The 26,363-nt window shown below is 42.9% G+C and overlaps 1 protein-coding gene across 1 annotated transcript in view; it reads left to right on the top strand.

Annotated features, from left to right (window-relative positions):
• Window positions 1-26,363, top strand: part of WDFY4 (WDFY family member 4) — a 248,721-nt gene that overhangs the window by 141,512 nt on the left and 80,846 nt on the right. The window contains exons 40-43 of the mRNA XM_055538375.1: window positions 13,537-13,614; window positions 17,541-17,747; window positions 19,142-19,193; window positions 22,170-22,333. Of these exons, the coding sequence (XP_055394350.1) occupies window positions 13,537-13,614; window positions 17,541-17,747; window positions 19,142-19,193; window positions 22,170-22,333 (501 nt within the window). The remainder of the gene's footprint in view (window positions 1-13,536; window positions 13,615-17,540; window positions 17,748-19,141; window positions 19,194-22,169; window positions 22,334-26,363) is intronic.

Raw genomic sequence — 26,363 nt, forward strand, 5'->3', positions numbered from 1 at the left:
CCATGCACATTCATGGATCTTCTACCGTATCCCAGGCCTGGCTTAAGGCCAGAGGATACTGACAGTAAAAAGTATGTCCCTGACCTTCTAGGTGGGTGAAATAATTACAGTGTTAACAAGCTGAAGTTGAGCTGAGACTTGGAGGAGGAGGAGGAGGATGAAAAGGAGGAAGAAGGTTGTGAAGGAAGCTCAGTGGTGACAGAGGGGCCCCTCCAGATGCAAAGGAACTGTCGTGGGTCAGCTGTTGCCTTTATATTATTACTGGAGTATCGTATCCTGTTTATGTTGATCCCGTGTATGTGTTTATTTATATTCTGACTCAATCCCCAGAGGATTTATGGTATCTAATGTGATGCATGCAATAAAATGAGGAAATGAGATCAGGAAAAATAAAACTCAAAGAAGAAAGTCAATTCCTAGGGAATTAAGATCATAAATATGTAGTCCATAACGGCTTACAGTCAAACATCTACAGCATGCCTGAGCTTTCTGGCTGTCATTGTGGAGTGGGAGGCAAGATAGTTTATATATATATTCCTCACCCATCAATTATGCTTCTGCCAAGGAGCAGAGAACAGGGACATAGGGAAAACAAAGCTGGTGGTCCCTCCCAGAAGCCTACTGTGCCCCATCACACCGTCATGGCACCCTCATTGTGAGCTCTTAAAGATCAGGTCTCATCATGTCATGTTCCTGATTAAAAGCCATCATTTGTTCCTATACTGTCCAGAGGAGGCCTCAGACCCATGCCCACAGTGCAAGAAGCCTGATCCTCACTGTTTTTCTGAGTTTCCTTCCTGTGACAGTCTTGCACACTTCCATATTTTATCATAATGCGCCCTGTCTTCTCCCATCTCTACACTTGGGCAAATGTCATCCCATCTGCTTGGAAGAGCCTACCCCTTCCATTGGACCAATTGCTTCTCCTGTACTTTAAAATCGCTGTCCCTCCTGAAAGCCCTTTCCAACCTGGCCATAACCTGTGTGGCCACAGTTATCTATTTTTCACTCACAAAGGCTGCAACTATGCAGGACCAGCCTAAGGGAGAGGGAAGGGCTGGTGTTGATTATGTTACCTGTGAGTCATGTGCGGCCAGCAGTAGACACCTACTGGCAAGTCCCAGTGTGGTCCCCAAGAGAGCCAAGGTGAGCGGTATGTGCGACATCCTGGCGCACAGGGATGTGTACTGTCAGGGTTGTCATCCGGAAGACCCTGGTGTGGGCCTAGATTGTATTCAGTCCTGTCTCGAGAGCTCAGGCTAAGGGTTCTGCTCTAGATGTGGCCTGTGATCGGCTGCTACTGGTCAAAGTGGCCTTGTCTCTCTCCTTACAGCCTAAAGAGGGAGCCTTGTCCATAAGCTCCAGCTGACCTGTTACTTCTATCTGCATTGCCAGTTCCAGCATCCAGGCTGTCTCAGTGATAGGCATTATTTGGAGTCAAGGAAGCTGTATTAGTTTGCCAGGGTTGCCTTAGCAATGTAGCGTGGACTAGGGGCTTCACCAACAGACATTAATTTTATCACAGTTCTGGAGGCTAGAAATCCAAGATCAAGGCGTCTGTCTGCAGGTTTGGTTTCTCCCCAGGCCTTGCTCCTTGACTTGTAAATGGCCTTCTTCTCCTTGACAGCATCCCTGGGAACTCCTCCTTTTTTAGGAGGACACTGTCCAGATTGGAAAAGTGCTACTCTAAAAGCCTTTGGTTCAATTACCTTTTTAAATGCTCTATCTCGAAAGTATAGTCCCACTCTGAGGTACTAGGAGTCAGGGCATCAACACATGGATGTGGGGGGGAACATAATTCAGTCGATAACAGCAACCTGTATTTCACTATGTGTCCAGGGGGAAGTGTTTCCGTGGGTGGCAGTCTCCCAGGGTAGATTCTCACATTCATCTCTCACTCAAACCCTAAGTCACTCACAATTCCTAAGCTTCTGCTCCTGCCCAAGAAGGTTTGGGTTTCCATGAGCCTCACCTCTGAGGATGAAGATGACAGAAACTTGTGAAGACCTGGCAGAGTTCAGGAAAGGTCAGCATACTGACGCTTCCCATCTGTCTGAGTCTTACAGAGGCTCTGATGCCCAAGGAAGAGACAAAGAAAAGGGAAGGTGGCTTCCTTGAAAAGACCCAGTGCCTGCAATTCCAAAGCTTTTATCTTTTGCTACACGGGAGTTTTTTTTTTTTTTTTCAAGTAGTCAGTCTCCACGTACTCATGATGATTGAATTTAATAAAAACATCACAGTTCAAAAAAGACAAATTAGAAACCTCCATTCATCTCAGAAATTAATATGTGAGTGAATTTAACAAGAGATGAATTGCGCTGTGGTGATCTGGTCCCTCTTCACCCACTCTGAGCACCAGTTGTTTGTCATTATTGCTGGAAATATGATTATTACTCTGGTATGGCTCGACATTTATTAAGAATCCAGGGGCTTTGTCTCCAGAGTAGAGAAAAGTGCAATTATCTGGGCATTTGGAGGAAAAAGCATTTCCTGGCCTGAGTCATCCCAATAACCTTCCTCCACAGACACCTTGACCACAGCTTGCTGCAGACCCAGGCCATTCTGTCCCTTGGTTCCTATTTGCCTCTTTCATAACCAACTGCTAATGCTCGGCAGATGCACATTTAGGTGTTATACGGGACTTGCCCACAAACAGGGAAAGCAGTCCATTGTTTTCTCATTAACTGCTTCTGTCATCTAACTAAAAGCAGGTTTCCACCAAGAACTTATTTTTGAAGGCAGATGATATATCAGCCTTTATGTAGAGAAGGGATAACAGAAAAGTTACACAGGCAATCTGTTTATTGAACGTTTCACAACCAGGAAAATACAGAATTTCAGACGGGTTTAAATGTGGCGGTGGGAGTGAGTGCCAGAACTGCCCCGCTCCTGACTCTTGTTCTTTGCAGATCTGGATGTCTTGTCATCTGGCCCTCCTGGGTCTCATTAATCCTGACCATGAGGAGTGTTTCACTCCAGGCGGGAAGCGACCAGCTGCAGAGAATTTGTCTCAGAGAAGTGACAAATCCCATGAGCTTCATTTCAGTCTCTCAAACTTTTACCTATTGTTGTCTCCATCTGCCAGGCCGCTGGGGACAGAGACGGACAATGTCCTTGGAAAGTTTATTCCAGTGGGGATTCAGGTGAAGAACCCGGTCACTGTGATGTGGAGCAACGGCCTCTGCAGGGTTTACCACTCTGCTGTGGGGCCCTCGGGGGGTGTACTAGGAACAAGAAGAGTATTCCTGATAATTACTGGCTATACCATAAGAACAAAGGACTTACACAGACATAGTTTCCTTGGTTGCTCACTGCCACCCAGCTACTGGCACTGTTAATCCAACCCCTCAGCATGTACCAGTGGAGGAGAGGTGACCAATGAGTAACCAACGTGGCCAATGAGAACGTGGGCCCTATGGTGGAGGAAGCCTCTTGCAAACCCACAGTTCACGCTTGGCAGGATGAATGGGAGGGAGATGACCTGAGTTTAACTTGAGCCTGTCACTTGTTTCTCTGGCCAGAAAAAGGAATCTGGATTTGACACTAAAACAGTGTGGTTATTGCTTTTCTTTTATGGATCATTAGTGCATATTTAGAAATCTTAAACAATTATAAAGACAACTGCCTGCGGTGGAATCATTTTATATGGAGTTAAGTTTTAAAGCCTCTTAATAAAATGAAAATCAAGTTGGCAACGATACTGCTCAAAGTCCCTTCGATTATTGATAGAGAATAATAGCATTTGTGGCTTGGTGTATTCTGTGCCACCCTTTTGCACATCCATCAGCAACTTTCCCGCCATTTGGGGAATGAATTACTATTTCTCTTTTAAAGTGTCTGGCGAAGTGATTGGCTTGTGCAGTCTGGGGGAACAAGACGTACCAAAAATTATTTGTCTTCAAGCACGAAAATTATACTCATTACAATGAATTGTTTACATCCAATAAATATGTGGAACCATGTCCAACTGAGAAAACAGACTCATCTATTCCATCTCAGTTTCATCATGGGACTTAGGTGGCAGGGTTGTGAGAATTCCATTGTATTTTTAATACATTTTTTATTTTGGAATACTTTCCATGTACTTTTCATATTTATATTCAACACCTCCCTATATCCTTTACCCAATTTCCCCTGTTGTTCCTGTTATACATTATCATAGCACATTAATCAAAGTTGACATTGGTACATTACGAGTAATGAATCTGTAGTCATATTTTGCTTTCACTAGTTTTCCCACTCGGAGAAGGCAATGGCACCCCACTCCAGCCCTCTTGCCTGGAAAATCCCATAGACGGAGGAGCCTGGTAGGCTGCAGTCCATGGGGTCGTGAAGAGTGGGACACGACTGAGCGACTTCACTTTCACTTTTCACTTTGATGCATTGGAGAAGGAAATGGCAACCCATTCCAGTGTTCTTGCCTGGAGAATCCGAGGGACGGGGGAGCCTGGTGGGCTGCCGTCTATGGGGTGGCACAGAGTCGGACACGACTGAAGTGACTTAGCAGCAGCAGCAGCAGTTTTCCCACTAATCCGAGAATCAGTGCAAGGCACCACACTGCATTTAGTTGTCATGCCTTCTTGGTTTCCTCTGGACGCTGACAATTCCTCAGACTTTAATTATTTTTATGACCTTGACAGTTTGGAGCAGTACTGGTCAGATATTTTGTAGAATGTACTTCAATGTGGGTCTGTTAAACATTGTTCTCGTAATTATCCTGAGGTTATGAATTTTTGGAAGGAAGACCACAGAGGAGACATGTCCTTCTCATCATACTGTATCAGCCCAGGGGTGCCTTACACCCACACAGTATCATCACTGGTCACGATGGGGTCTGCCAGATTTCTCCACTGTAAAGTTACTATTTTCCCTTTCTTTGGCAGCAAGTCATTAAGACCAGCCCATTCTTAAGGCAATTAAGCTCTGCCTCCTGACAAGGGAAATATCTATACACATTATTCTAAATTCTTCTGTTTGAAAAGTTTGTCTCTTTCCCCCCTAATTAATTTATTCAACCTTTTATTTATATCTGTAGAGACTCATCCATATTTATTTTACAATTTGGGTTATAATCCACCAAGCTTGTTATTTATTTTGTTGCTCACATTGTTTGAGCTTTTTGCTCGTAACATTTAATTGATCTCACACTTGCTTTCATTTAGCTCTCTGATCTTTTTTGACTGATCACGAATATGTTTCAATGCAATTCTACGATGACCCTTCCTATATATTTCGTGTGTGTATTATTCAGGAAAAGTTTGATTACAGTAACAAACACTGCCAAAACTGCCTGCCTTAAAACAGCAAAGGTTTACTTCTCACATGTGGCACACCATGAGTTGGTCATGAGTCTCCTGTGCCTTAACCTCACCCAGTGACACCCGCTCAGGGAGCAATCATTTAGAACTTGGAGCACCGCTGTGACCGTTGAAAAAGAGCTTAGCAAATTGAGCCCGAGCCCCTAAAGTTTCACCCTCCTCCCTGGCCTCACCTGGCTCAAAGGTGGCAGGAAAAGCAGTTATGCCATGTATCTGCAGGAGGAAAGAACTCGAAATATTTAGCAAAGAGCACGAATGATCAGCACCCTGTGTTTTCTTTCAGTTTCCTTTTCCACGCAAATTCATACACATTTAATTGTTGTTGGCACATTATTTTCTAACTTCATTTTTAAAAATCTCGATATATCAAAAACCTGGTTCCATATCATCAGAACTTTCTTGACACCAGGGCTGCAATGAATGGTTGTATAGGTTGTGCACAAAGGCACGTGGCCAGAGTGGCAAAAGCAAGCTGAAATCCAGCCTTGGTCCCACTCTTCAGCTTACCCGTGCAGTTCCAGGACAGCGTCTGCTCAAAGGGGACACGAGGTGCTGTACGCGCTCGTGGTGGCCTGTGTGAGTGTAGTCCGTGGTGACCGCATGATACCTGACGGGAAGGATGAACCATCCCCTCCTCGTGTTGATATTTGAATTGTTTTAGTTTGTGCTGCTATAAACAGGATGGTGGAAACTGTTGTTTAGTGACTATCTGTGCATTTATTTTATGATTTCCTTGAAGTAAGTAACTAGCACTGAAAATGGTGAGTCAGAGGATGAAAATGACAAGCATATATGTCAACACAGGTAGATACGCTGGCATTTCTCACCACTGAGTTCAGTCCAGACCATGCCATACTTGGCTGGAGAGGCCAGGCTTGCAACTCTAGTCGTGGTGCTAAGTTTCTGAGCAGGATCTGAGGGGTTGCGTTTAGATACTGGCTTCTCTCCTTTCCGGCTAGGCTATACAGCTGTGATTACAGGACTAATGATGCTTTAAACAAACAACATAATGACTGTCATCAGTGACAGCAGGGCCTTCCTATGGGAGAGCTTGAACAGGAGGGTCACCAGCAGCTGGCCAGCCCCAGGGGTGCTCCTGGCAAAGGTGAGTACCACCAAGCTGAGGTCGGCTCACTTACAGGTGCCCTTCCAGACAGGCTGTGCCTTGGTTTCCATTCCAAGGTCTGATCTGTATCCTGTAGCCAAACCCTTCCCTAAGGAGGCACTGGGACAGCAAGGCACAGGCTCTTTAAACCAGACCTACTTTGCCTTTCAAATCTCCAAACAGCCCTCTGAGGCCCTTGGTTCTACTTCAAAGGTTCTCAAACTCTTTAATACACAGGCAGTTGCTAAGCAAAGGCTATTTTGCTCCAATAAGCAATGCAGAGCTCTGCTCTAAATATGTCCCCCTTCGATGTGTCATATCCACTGCTGCCCAGGCAGATGAGCTTCTGCCCTTGAACCAACCCAGATCGTCCTCCTCCTGTCTCCACATCCTGAGCGTGACAACTTTCCAGGGCAAGAAAGTTCTTAGAAGTCACTAGCAAAGCAGTAATTTGTTTAGTGCTGTGGTGACACGCAAGGGGGAAGCCATGCAGGAGAGTCTTGTGGCCTGAGTCATCTTCTGGTGCTGCCAGCTCCTGCATTGTTGGGGTCCCCTGTCCTCAGCCTCCTCTTCTGTAAAATGGGACTCATCATAATATAGATTTGTCAGGTGGCTAAATATTAAATGTGGTAATGCGTATGGAAACTCCTTTGTCAAGTGCTATGGGCATATTAGTTATTGGATGGAATGCTGAGAGAGCAGACCAAAGGATAACAAATATCTGGGCTACCGACACTCCTATATACACCATTCAGGTGCCCTTGGTCAGGTCCCTCTCCCATCCTCCTAATCCACTATTCCAAGCCTTCACCTGCTCAGCGCTCAAGGGAAGCAGAGCCAGCTTTTCCTCTACTTCTTCAGTGAGAGCACATTCCTCTTTCGCAAAAGCTGCTCTGTGTCCAAGTTCCCCCAAGAGTTCTCTTCTCCTGCTGCACGTCTCCAAAGTATCATATTAGGAAAAAGACTGGGCTTTTGCCTTAAATGTAAAATTAGTCAAATTTGTCAGCATTTTATGTCATTTGCAGTGCTCATAATGATTGTTACTTATAAATGTGCATAAACATGTAACAGCAATATTAAGGAAAATTTTGTAAACAAAGAGAGAAAGAAAGAAATCACCCTATTCCCACTACTCCAAAACATTAACTGGGGTTTTAAAATTATATTGTTTTCATAGTTTTGAGTCTTTGTTGATAAACACTTTTCTATTTTATTGAACTATGAGACACATAGAAAAAAGTGTTCAAGTCACAAATATACAGATTTAAGCATTTTCATGGAGTGAACATGTGACCACTACCCAGGGTAAAGAATACAACATTAATGCTTCTCTAGAAGCACCCCAACTTCATGCCCCATTCTACTCACTAGCACCTTCTACCCTCAAAGTAGACCATTTCCTGGCAGCTAACATACATCAGCTTTCTACATTTTACTTTTATGTATATGAAATAACGTGTACACTCTTCTTTCTGTTTTTTTTTTCACTCCAAACTATGTTTGTGATTTATCCATGTCATTTCATGAAGCAGTAGTTCATTTTATAGTGACCAAACAACATTTTCATACTGCTCTCAAACTTTTTTGTCTCAAGATCTGTTTACCCTCTTAAAAATTATTGAGATTTCAAAGAACTGTTGTATCATATAGATTGCATCTATTGATATTTAGTGTGTAAGAAATGAAAACAATTTTTAAAATGACACTTATTAATTCCTTTAAAATAGCAGTAATAAAACTATGTAATTTATATGTAAGCATAAATAACATTTTTTTAATTATATATTTTTTGAAAATTATGAAAAGCGTAGTTTTGGCTTATATTTTTGCAGATTATTTAATATCTTTCTGGCTTAGTATAAGGCAGATGGATTTTCATATCTGCCTTTTATTCAATTAGTTGTAATTCTTTTTTTCTTTTTTTGGATGAAATAAATGAATAAAATCTGATCTTTCACAGATATGAAGTTAGAAAATAAAGGAGTATTTTTTTGGGGGGCCATGCTGTGTGGCTTTGTGGGATCTTAGTTCCCTAACCAGGGTTTCAACCCACACCCCCTGAATTGAAAGTGCAGAGTCATAACACTGAACCACCAGGGAAGTTCCAAGAAAGGAGTATTTTAATAAACTTTTCAGAAAATTATAGATATTATTCTTTGATACTACACCAAAAATTCAACAAGTAGTAGTTTCTTGGAAGTTATTTGAAACTTTTATCAGTGAGATTTTTGTACTCTGTTACAGTAAAATGCATTTATTATCTTGCAGTTTGAATGGATATTTTAACCCATACATGATTTGGAACATGCGTATAACAAACAGTGAAAATATTGGTTCCCTGAGTTGAAAGATCTCCCAAATGTTGATATGTTTCATTGTGTAATGTGGAAAAATCATATTCATACACCACCAATCTGAAAAATATTTATCTACTGAGAAACTGTCACGCTCACAAAGGCAGTTACAAGTTTTCCGATACTCTAACATTTGAGATTTGAAAGCCCAGAATTTATTATGGGCAACGAATCCTGTCAGTGGTTTAATTTTATACGACAGGTTCATTTTGTTCATTTTCAAGAAAATATCTGCCAAACGCCCAGGTCTTCATAACTTTAGTTTTGTCTGTCAATCATTCTTTCAAGGGCTTCCCAGGTGGCTCAGCAGTAAAGAATCCACCTGCCAATGCAGGAGACATGGGTTTGATCCCTGGGTTGGGAAGATCCCATGGAGAAGGAAATGGCAACCCACTTCAGTACTCTTGCCTGAGAAATTCCGTGGACAGAGGAGATTGGTGGGCTACAGTCCTTGGAGTTGCAAAAGAGCTGGACTTGACTTAGCAGCTAAACAACAACAACAACAACATTCTTTCAAATAAAAATGATGTCCTATTACAAAAGTAGCTAGTTCAGCTCACAACTCTAACAATTATACAGATGCTTTCCCTTGAAATGACCACTATAGTCTTTGGTATTCAGAAGTGTTTTATGTAGATTTCCCATTTTATCACATAGACTATTAAAAGTGTATTCAAAGACTGAGATTTCATGAAATTAATCCTGCACTTTTTCATCAATGACATTCTTTTTTTTTTTTTTTTTTTTTTTTTATGATTAAGAGCATCCCTGCATTCTTCAGAAAGAAGGCCCTTTGCCTGGGATGCCATATCAGCTTTAGGAAAAACCAGGCATAAAAAGTGCTCCATCAATGACATTCTTAAGTGAAGATTTTTTTTCCTATGAGTTCCTACTGATGAGGACTATGTACAATGATTCCTGTACAGTTGGTGCCAGTGTCTTGGTTTGCACTATGAAAATTGTTTTACTCTTCATGGCTTTTGGACCATCAATGCACATATCAACACAGTGAGAAAAGGCAAAGGTGTTCTAGTATTTTGAAAATAGTTTTGACTTCACAGATCCCCTGAAAGGGTATTAAAGAGCCACCAGGGATTCATGGACCACATTTTAAGAACCATGACCACAGAGGATATAATATATGACTATATCATAATTTATCTATCTAGCCTATTCCTGATGGAAGTTTGCACTATTCCCACTTGGGGACTACTTCAAACACTGCTGCTATGAACACTCTCACATGTCTTCTGGAATACACAGGCATGAATTTCTGTTGAGTATATACCTAGAAATGAAATTGTTGGTTCATTGTATGTACTCATCTTTTAAGACACTACCAAACTATGCTCCAGAATGGTTGTACCAATTCAGCAGCGTAAGAGAGTTCCAGTGGCTCCATGTGATAATCAGAAAGACATTATTAGCTATTTGAATTTAGAGATTCTTATTGTGGTTTTAGTTTATATCCTCCAGATGACAAATGAAATTGACCTCTTTGTTATATTTGTATTGGTCATTGACATCTTTTTTAATGAAGTACCTGTTCAATTTTTTCTTTTTAAAAATTTTCCATTGAATGTCTCTTTTTTTATCTTATTGATTTAAAATAATTATATGTGTTCTCTGAGTTATTTTTTTTTTCAAATGGTGAAGATAGAGCCCTCAATGACTTTTTTAAAAATTCAACTTTCTATTTTAAAAATTGTAGATTCACACGCAATTGTAAGAAATGATACAGAGAGATCTCATATAACTTTTACCCAGTTTCCCCCAATGGTGTCATCTTGCAAAACTGTAATATAGCATCACAGCAAGGAATATCTCCATCACTATAAGAAGCCCCCTTGTTGCCCTTTGGGGTTGTTTTCTCCCTCAGCATAGTTCTGTGTGGATTCATCCAGGTTGTTGTATGTATCAACAGTTCATTCTTTTTTATTGTTGAGCAGTGTTCCACATTATAGATGTTTCACAATTTCTTTAATTATTCACCTGGGTTGTTTCCAGTTTTTGTCTGTTATGAATAAAGCTGTTATAAACATTCATGTACAGATTGTTGTGTGAGTATAAGTTTTTCTTTCATGGGATAAATCCCCAGAGGTTACAACTTCCGGATCCTATGGTGTTTGACTGGTTTTCCAGAGCGACTGTACCACACATTCCCACCAGCAACCCATGGGCGATAAAGTTTCTCTGTATCCTCACCAGCATTTATCGTTGTCATCTTTTAAATTTAACCATTCGGATAGAAGTGTAGTGATATCTCACTGTGGCTTTTATTTTCATTTTCTTAGTGGATATTGATGTAGAACATGGCCCTCATGTGCTTCGTTGCCACGTTCATATCCTCTTTATGTCTATTCATATCTTTTGCACTTATTCTAGTAGACTTCTTTTGCACTTGAAGTTTTAAACTTCTTCATATATTCCAGATATTAGTCTTTTGATGGATATGTGACTTGCAAATATTTTCTTCCAGATTGTAGCTAATTATTACATCATTTTATATGAGTTTTGTGGAGCAAGAGTTTTAATGTTGATGAGATCAAATTCATTAATTTTTCCTTTTCTGAATTGTGTTTTTGGTATAAAACCTGAAAACTTTAGCAATTTGTTGAATGAGAATAATAAAAGCATTCATCTTTGTTTTCAGTCTTAGAAAGGATTTGTTGTTTTGTGTTAAATCTAATGTTAGTTGTGAGCTTTTATAGACTATTTTATCAGATTCTCCTCTATTCCTAGCTTTCTGAGAGTTTTATAGTGAATGAGTGTTGAATTTTTTTCAAATACTATTAAGCATCAATTGATATTATCATGGAGAAGGCAATGGCACCCCACTCCAGTACCCTTGCCTGGAAAATCCCATGGACGGAGGAGCCTGGATGGCTGCAGTCCATGGAGTTGCTAAGAGTCGGACACGACTGAGAGACTTCCCTTTCACTTTTCACTTTCATGCATTGGAGAAGGAAATGGCAACCCGCTCCAGTGTTCTTGCCTGGAGAATCCCAGGGACGGGGAAGCCTGGTGGGCTTCCATCTATAGGGTCGCACAGAGTCAGACACGACTGAAGTGACTTAGCAGCAGCAGCAGCAGATATGATCATGTCATTTTCTATTTTAACCTACTAATATGGTAGATTACAATGATTACTTTTTGGGTATGTACCAGCTGCATTCCTGAAATAAACTCCATTCTGTCATTGTATGTGATTATTTTTATGTATTGCCAAGTTGTATTTCCTAATATTTTGTTAAAAATTTTTGCATCTCTATTTGTGAAAGTTAGGTTTATTTTCCTGTAGTATTTTTGTCTGGTTGTGATATAAAGTTAAGGGTACTGCTAGCTTCGTAAAACAAATTGGGAAATGTACCCATCTTTTCTATTTTCTGGAAGACATTTTGTAAAATGTATGTTAATTATTGCTTAAATATTTTGTAAAATCCTCAAGTGAAGTCATCTGGACCTGGAAATTTACTTGGGGAGAGTATTTAAATTATGAATTCAATTTCCTTAACTGTTATATGCTATTTCAAGGATCTATTTTATATTGGTTGAGATTTGGTAGCTTGTGCTTTTGTAAAGAATTTGTCTATTTAATCTCAGTTGTCACATTTATGTGTATCTAGATGTTTGTAATATTCTCTTGCTATCTTTTTAATCAATTTGCATACATTAAACCATCCTTGCATCCCAAGAATACATTCCATTTCATCATGGTATCCGATTCGTGTAATGTGCTATTGAATTGTTTGCCAGTATTTTATAGAGGACTTTTGTATCTGTATTTATCATAGATATTGGTCTTTAGTGTTCTTTTTTTTGTGGTATTTCTGCTTGGCTTTGGTATGAGTGATGCTGGCCTCTTATGATGAGGTGAAAAGTATTCCCTCTTCTGTTTTTTTTTTTTTTTTTGAAATATAAGAAGGTTTGGTATTAATTCTTCTTTGAATGTTTGATAGAAATCTCTGGTGAAGCCATTTAGTCCTGGGCATTTTGGTGTGTGGAGGGGAAATATTTGATTACTATTTAGCCTCCCTATTTGTTATTGATCTGTTCAGATTTTCTAAAACTTAACTCTTTTCTAATGTATGCATTTGGTGACATATATTTCCCTCTCAGCATTGTTTTAGTTATGCAACACAAATTTTGATATGTTTTACTTTCAATTTTATTTAATACAATACATTTTGTAAAATTTCCCTTGAGACTTACTTTTTGATCCATGGATTATTTAAAAGTATACTGTTTAGTTTCCAAGTGTTTGGAGATTTCCTGTTACTGACTTCAGATTGATTCTGTTATGATCAGAAAATATATTTTGCATATTTCAATTTTTTATACATTTGTTGGAGTTTATTTTATCGTCTGGCATGTAGTTTGTCTCAGAATATATTTTATGGGGGCTTGTGTATTCTACTATTGTTGGGTGCCCTATTCCATAAATATGTTACTTGAACGTTTTTTAGAATTCCCTTTTGATTTAAGTATTATGTTCTAGCTTTTCTAGTTATTCTTGAGAGGAAGATTTATCTGCTATAACCTGGTTCAATGTAGTTAGAAGTAAAAGTAACCCATAAACATGTATGTGAATCTGAACGTGTATGTAACAGCATAGGTGATTCCTGTATTCATGAGGTTGTGAATCATTTGACCAACGAGTCCTGTGACCTCTACTTCCTCTGGCACTCGGCCAGAGCAGGAAGTTCTTATCTAAAACCACGAATGTTACTAGCTGTGACTTGTTTTCTCTCTTCTCCAGGACTTTGTGTCATGTATTGAGAACTACAGACGAAGAGGACAAGAACTATATGCATCTCTATACAAAGATCATGTACAGGTGAGAAGCAAGACAGTGTCTTTCTCTGTACAGTAGACTGGAATCCACCTTGAATGTGAACCAAAGATTCACGAGAGCCTTTGGCTTAAACTCTAAATTGGCTCAGACAATAGTTGATCATCAGTGAGTCAGTTCTACCTGCAAGACCTACGCCATGGAATTTGGATCCACAGTGACAGCAGCTGAAGGGATAGGCAGTGTGTCCACTCACTTATCTGCTCATTCATCTACGAGTAAACAGGCATTGAGAGCCCAGGCTGCCTCAGACCTTGTGCTGGGCATTAAGGGCATGACTCTGTTATCTCTGCCCCTTGGACAGGCCCTTGCATGTCAGTGTCTCACTATTTGAGTTCACCAACTTCATTCAGAACTAGCAGTACAATTAATAAATTTGGTTGCCATTGGGGTAAAAATAAGATGAATCATTTAGGATTGCATCCTTTCTTTAGGAATATCCCTCATCACACTTGTTCCATTTCAAGACAGACAACATTGTTTATCTAAACTTTCAAATCAGCATCTAGTCAAGACCAGTGACCATTTCTCTTCCTGTGGTTGGAAATGCTTGGAAGATTTGTTCATGGCTAGGAGAGTTGTGCTCTGTGTACTTGGTGGATTTCTGCTGAAATATGAAAGATGGAAAGTTAATGGGAAAGGATGGAACCTCAGCAGAGGCTCTGAGCCCAGAAGGCAAGGGTCCAGCCTCCTGGAACATCAGCCGGGCTCATTTTCAGCATGGGGCCTGTCTGGGGCTCAGAGAGCGCTTGAGAAAGTTGTATAGAGCTTTACCGTTGATTGAGGTATTTTTGAGAAAATCAGCATTTTGAGCCTAATCCATAAGGACACTTTCCAAGTGTTTAAATATTTAAGACAGATTGTTTTGATGTTTTAAAGGATGCAGATGTTATCACTGTCTGACGGAGATGATGGGGTCTGGAGCGTTCACCCTGCTTTCTTTTAAGCAACAGCACAGTTTCCCAATGTAGTCTCGCTCCACTTCCTGAGAAGTCAAGTCCAAGGTCTGAAAAGAAATCAGGCCCATGAAATATGCCATGTTCTTCAAGGACAGCTTCTCCTAAGTACACTCCGTGGAGTCCTCCTAAGGGGGTGGAGATAATGAGATTCAGGCCCTCACCCACTTGGCTCTCAGAAATGGGCTACATAAACTTCTCCACTTGGGCATTTTACCTGCACCCAAGAGGTCGCTGGAGATGCAGGTGCTCACGCCATGATGAGAGCAACCTGCCTGTGGGCTGTGTCTACCGCAGGTGCCAATCCATCCTGTGCTTTCTCCTGATGGACATAAGGTTGCCGAGAGCAGCGGTGTGGCCTTGAGTATGGACACATCCACCTCTTTGCAGCCTGCTCTGTGTGGGCTCTCGAGACCCTAACAGTTCCAACCCCAATAAATGATGCTCACAGCCCATCCTATAACCATTCATCACCCACCAAAGTCAGGTCAGCCATACTCCAGCACTGGGACTGGAAGTAGACAAGGGCTGGTTGCCAAGAGGAAAGCCTCAAGGAGGCTACCCAAGAGTTTCTATTTAGCCAAGAATCATAGCTGCCTCTAATTCACCAGCATCCCTGTCTCTGGGTCTGATGTGGCATTTGGCCCATTGAGGTTTGAACTGAAAGACTTTATCCTGTGCACAAACATGGGCATTCCGAACACCTTGCAGGTGTAGAAACTCAGGACTTTTGCTTATTTAGTCACATCATGTTCTCAGTCCTGGGACCATATATAGCCTTCTATTATGGATTAAACAACTGTTCATCTCTGAGGGATGAATGAAGGATCCTATCACCAACACTCGTATGTCTGACTGCAGATATTCAAGAAAACACATTTGCCCTGCGATGAAGGCTCAGGCAGACATGAACCTCCAGGTTGCACAAATGGAGCCTTAGGGTGGAAGGGATGATCTTAAAAGCCTAATCTGCAGCTCCAGATGGACAACCCAGTAGCTTGGGATCGTTCATCCTCTATGGAGCTCAGTACAGAACTACAAATGCAACAATAGTCTCCAAGGAGCTGAGATATTTTCCCCAAACGAGTGTTCATTTCATATAACTAAATCCATATAAAAGACTTTGGATAGTCATTATTTTCCTGGAGTCTTTTATTAAAAAATTGGAGTACTTGTAAAATGCTATGATCATTTTGGGTATAAATTTAAGAACTGTGGAGAAACAAAGTAATCTTGTTTTGAAATAAGATTTGCTTTATTCACAATAATAATACTAACTGCTTAAGTTTCTGAGGCACCATATTAAACTCTTGAAAATATTGTCTCATTCGATCCTTATATAATCCCATGGTTTTATTATTGCGGTAATATTACTAACCACATTTGACTGATGAAGATTCTGTGTCTCCTTCAGATTAGCTGGCTAGTGAAAAGCAGAAATATTGTGACAACCCAAGTTCATCTGACACCAGAGACCATGTGCTTAGAACTATACCATCTGTCTTGTTTTTGAGACAGTTTGCAAGCTCTGAGAATGATTTTCCCATTTAAAATGGTCCAGATTTTCAGGATCTACCTCTAAGTCTGCCAGTCTTTGAATTAATATGGGCAGAAACCAGGATTTAATAAAATGATACCAGGGCTCTAGGAAAGGATTCAGGCATGCAGGCTGAAGGCAAAGGCTGTGGAATCAGACAGACTGGGTTTCAATCCTAGGTTGGTCAGCTGTTGGTCACCTTGGGGAAATCACTTCTCGTCTTGTAGACTTCGTTCCTTCATGAGGATAATAGAAATTACTTACAAGCTCCCACATTCACTTTCAGTGTCATTGTGTGGAGGAGATGAAATAGAGCAGGTAAGGGGCTCAGCTTAATATATGACAAAGAGTTTCTTCTCTATGTCACATTTATAGGGTCTGTGCTTCTTGTCATTAACACTTTCACCTTTCCGTTTTCTGAAAAATTAAAATGTAGGGTGCATACCATCAAATATGTGAATAGTTGCAAAAGTTCACCCTGCAGACAAAGGTGGTTCTGCTGTCCAAACTGAATTGAAATGTTTTCTTCAAAGATGATGTAGGGAACTTCAGTGTGGCATACAAAAGCAGTTTGGGGCATCGATGTATTTTGTTAAAGGTTTGAGTTATACTCTAGCAGAAGATGCTGGGCTTCCCCAGTGGCTCAGTGGTAAAGAATCTGCTTGCAATGCAGGAGACATAAGAGATGTGGGTTCGATCCCTGGGTCAGGAAGATCCCCTGGAGAAGGAAACGGCAACCCACTCCAGTATTCTTGCCAGGAAAATCCCATGGACAGAGAAGCCTGGCAGGCTACAGTCCATAGCATTGCAGAGAGTCAGACACGACAGGGTGACTGAGCACAGCAGAGCACCAGCAGAAAGTACAATAGTCAAGTGCTACATATGCCAGCTGTGAGGGTTTCATAGACATTAGGTGGGGTTATTTTCACTAATATCGAAGGTTTGGGCTTCTGTGAACGGTCTCATCACACCTTCAGTCCAGACACTAGGAGTGCTTTCAGTAGGAGTGGGTAGGGACCATGGTAAAATTCCCTGTCTACTCTGAAGGGCAGGGGCTATGGTGGGCTGCTGTGTCTGTTCTATCAAATAGCTCCCCAGTCCTCTGATGAGTAGCATGGGGACCTTTGGGACAGCACAGCCCACAGCAGTCAGGAAGCTCTATGGGCCAAAGGGCAGAGGATTTTTCTCCTCCTTGAACCTGAGTTAAATGGTCTCAAAGCTGGACAAACTGATTTCTTCTCCTGACCTGGTCCTGGCTCCAGAGATTTCACTACACACCCTGCATGTGCTTGGGGCTGCCTTTAGAGGTTATTTTATTCAGACAGTTACAAGGGGCTTGGTCTGCTCATCCCAGGAGGTTTGGGGCCAGGCCGATAAAGAGCTGTGTCCAGAGGTGATGCTATATTTCTGCTTCCCAGAGACGGAGATGTGGCAACATCAAGGCGGCCAGTGCGTGGACCAGAATCCAGGAGCAGCTTTTTGGGGAGTTGGGCTTATGGCATCAGATGGCAGAAGCCACACCCTGCTCCCTGTGGGAATTGGATTGGAGAGAAGGACCGGCTCGTATGCGGAAGCGCATCAGACGCTTATCTCCACTGGAGGCCCCGAATCAAGAAAGGCTCAAGGTAAGAATTAGATGCAACCAGACAGGATGCTTCCAGACAGGAAATGTGTAGGGAGGTGTCTCCTTAGCGTTTCCATCTGACGTTTCCATCAGGAGCGCTTTGGCATGAACAGGAAGGAAAGAGAATGTCCACAGCTAACTGCAGCAGTGCCGTAATGTATTCTTGATGCTGTTTGACAGAAGAATCACTGATTCCCCAAGTACATAGAAGGGATGCTCTAACTACAGTCTGAATTAATGTAGATATGAGTGGTTCATATCTACACCACCAATCCCACCAACCTAATACCATGCTGACATCCAGAAAAGTCCATTAGAATGATCTGGACGCCAGCTTTTGGAAAGAGCAATGTGATGGACATAGTCTACGTGCCCAAGTTATATGTCTGGAGCAGTCATAACCAGCCCTCATACGGGCATCACTGCACAGGCAAACCCCGTATCAAGTACAGTGGAAATAGCTGGAGCTCAGCTGTTTCTGCAAGCTCGAGCCAGTGACCCATTTAGTCCAAACGACACTGAAACTGGATTAGATTCCCAGGCAAGAAAATCTGGACAGTCCCTGGGACTTGGCTGTAACGAAGCTTGGACTCTCTGTCAAACTTACGTTTTTGCCTTTTAAATGATGAAGAATCATCCTTGGATTGGTAGTGAATATAGGAAGAACCTGTTAACAGCATTTCAAGTTCTCACTGAATGATCCTGGTTTAAGAGATTCTAAAAAGCTGTCTTTCCAAACCCTGGAACTCAAGATGTTTTCTTCTGCATCCACCCGAAGTTACAATGTTGGGTTTACTCTCTAGCCCATCACCTCAGAATCTTTTACCCATATTAAATCCTCTGTAAAACCTAATGAAAAATTATATTTAATTTATTCAATAGACATTTTAAGTTTTAATGTATTATCAATAAACATCTGGTGGTATATAGTATTTTTCCCTCAAATACACTCCTTAGGAGATGGAGGCAGGAAAAATAGGCCTACCCATGGTGCTGATGCCAAGGCTAAACGCTGGCTGTGGAACCTGGCCTCTGGTCTCTTGGGTGCCCCAGACCCTGTCTCTGGTCCCCCCTCCAGGGTGGCCCATACCACAGACAGCCAGGATGCTCTCTACTCCCATCTGGCATATCTTTGGTAATTACTGTAAATCTGACTTACTGGAAAATTGTGGGTTTTTTCCCCTTTGACTCAGGAACATTAATGTTTGCATTTCACCGTGGTCCTTTAGGATTTGGCGTTTTGCTCCCCTTGCAGCTGAGTCTTGAGTGTATGAGTGATTCGAAGGCATCAGAAGTGTGTGTGCATGTGTAAGTGTGTTTGTGCAAATCTTTGGAATGGGAGCGGGGGCACACAGGTATCCACATTTAATTTCTGTTTCTCTGGTTTTATTTTAGGAAAGCCAAGACAGAAACGGCAATGTTTCTCAAATAAACACTGAACACCAAGGTATTCAATTTATCTATTTTTTAATTTAATAGTTAAGCCAATTTATTGCTTTATTTAACATCTTCTTAAAGGTATCAAGTTAATATATTGTAGGAAAAGAATGCTGCAAGTCTAGAGTAGAGAGTGCAAAGCCTTTCATTACTGTGTTCTTGCAGACATGAGTACTCTATTAAGGGAAGGACTTGGGGTTTATGTTGCAACAATAAGAACTTTTTTCAGGAAAATTATCTTGTCAATTTGCTCTGTGAGGGAAATCTTAAGTGCCCTGCCCAATACAAATACATGCTCAATATGTGACCTAAAACACCTCGGAGGAAAATGGGAAAATGTTTTAGAGCAAAAGTGGATGGAAGAGATATTTAATACTCACACTGAATTCTCTGATTATAAAGATGACAGATATAGTAGTCATTATTATTTCTCCAGTTTTAAAATGTACTTTGAATTCCTTATATTTATTTTTTATGTAATACTCATGGAGGAACTTGGTTGAATTGATATGTTGATAATCTAGTTTATTTTCAGAGATCATTTTGCCCCATACACTTCCAAGTGAAAGTGAAAGTTGCTCAGTCGTGTCCAACTCTTTGCAACCCCATGGACTGTATAGTCCATGGAATTCTCTAGGCCAGAATACTGGAGTGGGTAGCCTTTCTTTCTCCAGGGGATCTTCCCAACCCAGGGATCGAACCCATGTCTCCTGCATCGCAGGCAGATTCTTTACCAGCTGAGCCACCAGGGAAGGCCCGAACACATCCAAATGCATACCAAATACACATTCAGACACATGCACTTTATTTCAGTTTTTGTGTTTCTGCCAAAGATGTGCCTTTTGTTTCAAACACTCCCTGTCTGTAAGTTTCACTGTACCTTAGGCTGCAGTGAATGTCATCTCCTTAACCAAGTGACAACTTCCTAGAGCTGATTAAACTTGTCTCGTTCAGTGCCTTAGCACCGGAGTTTGTGTGGAGCTTGCTATCTTGCCAGTCTGCAGTAACAAAGCCAAGAAATAAGGATCTTGAACCCTTATTGAAAGGGTTCAACAACCCTGTGTTGATTTGGGGGTCCCACTGTAGTGCAGGACTTGGGATGACATTGTAACACCCATTTTTTGGTTTCTCTTCTTTTCAGCCCAAGCGCCATCACCCTAAGGTTAGAGGGACAGTTTGCCTGCTCTCCTTCTCAAAATGGGTGGCTGCAGAGGATGCAGTGGCAGAAAGCAGGGGCTGGTTTTATGAGGACTAGGGCCATGGGCTGCTGAGTCCCCTCGTTCACCATACATAGGGCCCCCCGGTCACCTGGGACCCCAGGTCTTCTCTGTGTTTCCAGCATGGACCCCCAGTTCCCAGTAGGGAGCTCAGGAAGGGGAAAGAAAGGGGGTGTACTCTCCGCCTGTGCCTGCACAGTGTTCTGGGGAAAGCCTGTCATGACTCTCGCTGTGAGCGGCAGGCGCTCTCACTCAGCCAGATGTGAGATGCCCAGGTGGGGAGGAGTTCAAAGAGATGAGCATCCTGGCCCAAAGAAAATGACCAGACGCCCCCTTGACCTGGCTGCCATGTGCAATGTGCTGCTCAAGGCAGGTGGACACCCAGGACAGGGTGGAGGAACAAGATCTAGGGATATACATAGCTCTATGCTTAGCTGGTACCCAAATGCACGTGTCCAGGAGTGCGTCCTCAGGAAATAAGTCCGTATGTACACACACTGATTGCAGCACTGTAGATTTTGGTACAGAAATAGATAATAGTTGTATCTCTAAAAAATAGGAAACAGGTTGAGTGTTTATGGAAGTCACACAATAGATTATTACACAGCCACTTAAGTTGCTTTCTAAGACCTTTTAATGGAATAGGAAAGTATTCATGGCATAACATTTTTTGAGCAAAAATTTAGAAAATAAAAGCTATAAATTCAATGTAATTCTCATATGTCAAAAATTACATGTGTGTGTACATATACATGGAGCTTTCCAGGTGACTCGGTGGTAAAGAATCAGCCTGCCAGTGCGGAGATGCATGAGACATGGATTTGATCCCTGGGTCAGGAAGATCCCCTGGAAGAGGAAATGGCAACCAACCTCAGTATTCTTGCCTGAAAAATCCCATTGACAAAGGAGCCTGGTGGGCTACAGTCCATAGGATTGCAGAGACAGACACAACTGAGCACGAACACACGTGTTTTTCTGCACATACACATATGTGTACAGAGACGATATAGAAGTACACCAAAGTACGGCCAGTGAGGGCAAAGAGCCCGGAGATGAAAGGGACTCTAGCGAGGGGCTTGGCTCAGATCCTGCCCAGATGTTAGTAGCCATATGACCTTGAGTCAAATAATTAGCCTCTGTCAGTATCTTCATTTGTCAAGTGAGGATGCAATGGAATCTACAGCCTAGGTAGGAGTAGAGGGAAAATGTCAGTCAAGGATCCGGCACAGAGAAAGTGCTCATTAAATGGAAGCTATTGTTATTTGCACTCTCTCTGGGTTCATGAGCAATATTTGTTTTATTTTTCACAGTTTTTGTATTTCTCCCAATTTCATGAGTGTTCCAAGTTTTTTCTTTTTTACAGTAAGAAGATAGTTTCCATAATTAGGAGGGAAAAGGTCACTTTTTAAAAAGAGTAACAAAGTGAAGCTGAGAAAAAGCAAATTCTGGTGACCCTCTAGGGAATTGCTTTACTGATTCATGAAGGTGAATTTTGAGATGTCGCCCTATGGTCACTGGAGACCCGAGAGCAACCGGGCTTAGATACAATTTCTGGAGTAAATCAACCTGCAGGCATGATCACCTCACAGTGAGGTCAGAGGGGTATGTCCACTTTCAGAAACAGCGAGGGACACCCTGGGGTCCACACCATTCATGGCTGCTCTGAGACTTTGCAGCTCCTCCCAGGGCCTCGGGCCTAGGCTGCACACTTCCCTCATGATGCAGGGTGGCCCATGTCCAAACCACTTGTCCCCTTCCTGCTGTTGCAGATGAGCTGACACCGAAGGAAGGTGAGAGCGAGAGAGACGAGGTGGTGGACTGCACCCAGCTGACCTTCTTCCCCGCCTTGCATGAAAGCCTGCACTCCGAAGATTTCTTAGAACTATGTCAGGAAAGACAAGTCATCTTACAAGAGCTTCTTGATCATGAAAAGGTAACACAGCTTGTCATGATTACTCTTTAAAGATTATCAGACATGAGAGAACTCAACTTTTTGCATTCCCATGGGAGGTGATATCTCTGTTCACCATAAAAAAGAGAAGGAGCAAAAAAATCCCAGCATACTCCTAGATTTATGGGCCCAGAGCAAGTGTGGGAATGCCCATACCTCTTGCATCAAAATGTTTAGATGTAAATCATGTTGCTAATCTGTTAAATGAAATATGTTCTAATGTCCTACATTGACCTTTACAATAACTCGGGGGGCCAGTTTCAACTTAGAATTCTTGACCTTCTTGTGGTTTAGCATCTTGGCCCCTGCTCACAGCCTGACCACCCCGAGGGTTGACCCCACACCATGAGGGGCCTTGCTGGGTGTGTTTGGACACTGACCCATCTGTCCCAGCTGTCCCCACGCTCCTCACCCTGAAATCAGCTCCCCTTGCCACCACTCAAGCCTAGAGGAAGCACACTCATGGCACCGTGAGCCCCGGAACGGTGGGCCTGTGCATAGCGTGCACAGCCGGGAGGCAGGCTGCGCGGTTAGCAGGGAAACCCGTGGTTGGGAGCGCCTGGAGCTGGACTGTGGGATCCCAGGCTCTTGGTGTGCGTGACCTCTGGGTATGCCTGGAGGAGGGTTAGGGGGTCTCCCTGAAGTACAGGCACAGAGGTGGGCTCTCTTACACAAATCTAAGTAAGTATGGAAGATGAAACGCATGTCCCAAAGTAGCACAGAACTGAACTAAAATCCCAACATGGCCACATACTACATAAATGGCTGGTTACTTCATCTTCGTGAGCCTCAGTTACTCTCATCTTTAATATCGCAGCCATAGCAACCATTTCACAAAATGCCCATAAGGCTTAAATGGAATAATGGAAGCAAAGTGACTAGTGCAGAGCCCAGCTCATGTGAGGTGGGTCTTTAATAAAAAGACCAGTTCTCTTCCCTTTTCAAAGGCTTTCTCATCTATCAATACTTCTGTCTGGGTTACTATGCATGTAAGTGAAGAAGAGGCCCCAGCAAAGCAGAGGAGTGGGCAGGGCAGGGCCAGAAAGCCATGCAGGGTCTACACAGAGGTGAATGCATGAGAGCTGAGGGCTAGCCTGGCCACAGGGTAGAGAAAAGCAGAGCAGAGCTACGGGCCACTGAGTAAGCAGCCTGGATTTCCAGGCACAGGTGACAAGCTCAGAGAGTCTGTGATGGGTTTCAGCAAGGAGCAGAAACCGAAGCCTGTCCCTTCCAGGGCCAGGTTCCTGGGAGACTCCCGGAGGGTGTCAGATTGGGATTTGCTCCTTCCAGGCGTTGGGTAAAAGGGCTGGCTGCAGCGCTTCTACCGTATGGCTCAGCTGCTTTCAGATCTGGGTGACACTTCAGTCCACACAGTCCTGGAAGAACAAGGTCCTCGTATGTGCTTAACCCGCAGCTTTCAGCCAGAGAGCACATTTGCAAGCCCCCATCATATCTGGCCACCATGCCTCTGCTCATGCTGGTTCATCTACCTGCAGTGTCCTGCGTGCTAGACTCCTGGAAGCTGACTCGCCAAAGTCCGTCCGTCTTGACTGGTCCCCAATCTGAGACCTAGAGAGCTGTCTCCTTCATTCCCTGTGTCCCCTGCCCACTACATCTCCTCCTACCTTCACCCCTGGCATACAGGCTAACCTTCACCACTCCACCTGTCTCTCTCTCTCTCACTGTACTGATGCTCATTAATGGAGGGACCCCCATTTCTCCCTGAGGTGCCCAACTAGGGGCATGCCAGTGAGTAAACACTGATGGAAAAGATTTATTATGGGTGTGCGTGTGCTAAGTTGCTTCAGTTGCATCCGACTCTTTGTGACCCATGGACTGTAGCCCACTAGGCTTCTCTGTCCATGGAATTATCCAAGCAAGAGTACTAGAGTGGGTTGCCACACCCTCCTGCAGGGGATCTTCCTGACCCAGGGATCAAACCCACATTTCTTACGTCTCCTGCACTGGTAGATGGATTCTTTACCACTAATGCCACCTGGGAAGCCCCAAGGATTTATTATATTTACATTGCTTTTATTTTGGCTATGGAAGTAGTGTTAGTCTGTTGTGTTAAGTTTAAAAAATGGATATTAAAACATACATATGTAACATATATATGTTTATGTGTGTATACATATTCATAATATCCAGCTGCTGAGTGCTAACAGCTGATAACAGTTTGAACACATCATCTGTTAATATGTTCATATAGGTAAATGGATGTTTAACAACTGCCTAGTCAATTGAAAACAGCTAGGAGATCAATGCCTTCTTACTTTAAAAACCTTTATTTGCTTTATACTTTTAAAGGATCTTGTGAAGCAGTGATTCTCAGCATGGGGCAGCTTTACTCCCAGGGGCCATTGCCAATGCCAGGAGACACGTAGTTGTCATGACTTGGTGGGGAAGGGTTGCTACTGGCCTCTAGTGGGCAGGGGCCGAGGATGCTGCTTCACCTCCTCCAATGCTCAGGAGAGAAGAGACTAATTATTCAGCCCCAAATGCCCATAGTGCCAAGGTGAGAAATCTTGATATGAAGAATGCATATTGCACAGATTATTGAGCCCTAGCCCTCCCTCCCTACTTCTCTGATAAGGTAAGGAAGTAGGGAATTATATGTTGTCTCCATATTGATATGTAATTCTTTATATTGTGTTGATAAGAAGAGAGCAATGGCAATACTTTGTCTTCATTTGGTATATTAATTTTCTATTGCTGCCATAACAAATTACCAAAACTTAGTGACTTAAAATAACACACATTTATTATCTCAAAACTCTGAGCACAACATAGCTCAGCTGGTTTTCTGCCGAAGAGTCTCACCTGGGCTGAAACTGAGGCGTTGGCAGGGCTGTGGGTCTCTCTAGAGACTCTGAGAATGAATGCATTTCCGAGCTCGTTCAGGTCTTGGCAGAATCCAGTTCTACGATTCTGTAGGACTGAGGTCACTGTTCCTTGCTGGCTGTTAGCCAGGGGTTATTCTGAGCTGCTGGAGGTTGCCCACATCCTTGCCTTGTGGTCCCCTTCCTACATCTTCAAAGCCAGCTGCAGTGGCCTTCTCACCCTGCACATCTCTCCAACCCCCTTCTGCCTCATCTTCCCTCTCCTTCGTCTCCCCTCTGCCTCCCTCCTCCACTGAATCTATCCCACCAACTGTTCCACCTTCCTCTTCAGCTGCTAAGGTCTCATGGGAATTGGACCCACTAGGTAATCCAGGGTAATCTCAATATTTTAAGGTCTACTGATTTGCAATCTTAATTTCATCTGAAATGAGTAATCATTTCCAGCCCTTCAAGTAGCAACTGGGTTAGTGTTTGATAGGATAATCAGGGACAAGGCTCTTGGGGGACATCTTTGTTCTCAAATACTGCCTGCCACATTTGGTACCACTGAGGGTCCACGTCTCACCTAATCCATGTTCCTACCTTCCAAGAAGAGCTTCTGCAGATAGTGTGACTCCCAGGTGCTTGCCAAGACTGGCCAGGTATCTGCAGCCTTGACTGGGCTGGGCTGAGGGCAAGGTCTGAAGTTTATAGTCACAGTTGGTGCTGATACCAGCCTGGCCTGTGCAGCGGGTACTTGCTTTCAGCATTTTTGCTAATTGTCTCATGCTGCAGCACTTCACTCCAGGGTCTTGTTGGGGGAGCCAGAGCCTGAAGCCCCCAGGTGGCTAACTTTCCCAGCCTCTGAGAGGCAGGCCAGGACTAGCAAGATGCTGTTCTCCTCTCCTCCCCTGCCTGTACTTAAACTTCAGTGTTTCTGGGTCTCCATGTCACACAGCCGGAAGCTGTCAGAATGCTTCAAGTGGCTCGTGACTCCAGGCTGCGCAGACAGGAGCTTGTGAAGCTTGACAGGGGCTGAGGCAGGAACTGTCCTGTCTCCACGCAGTGCTTGGCATCCCTTTGTCTGCAGAGAGGGGCCATCCAGGGTGTGGGGGCCAAAGGAGCGTGAGGTTCTGAGCAGCTGCAAGCAAGATGGCTCTGAACATTATCAAGACATTTGTTCTTTACAC

The sequence above is a fragment of the Bubalus kerabau genome, chromosome 1, assembly GCF_029407905.1.
Source record: "Bubalus kerabau isolate K-KA32 ecotype Philippines breed swamp buffalo chromosome 1, PCC_UOA_SB_1v2, whole genome shotgun sequence".
Classification (NCBI taxonomy): domain Eukaryota; kingdom Metazoa; phylum Chordata; class Mammalia; order Artiodactyla; family Bovidae; genus Bubalus; species Bubalus kerabau.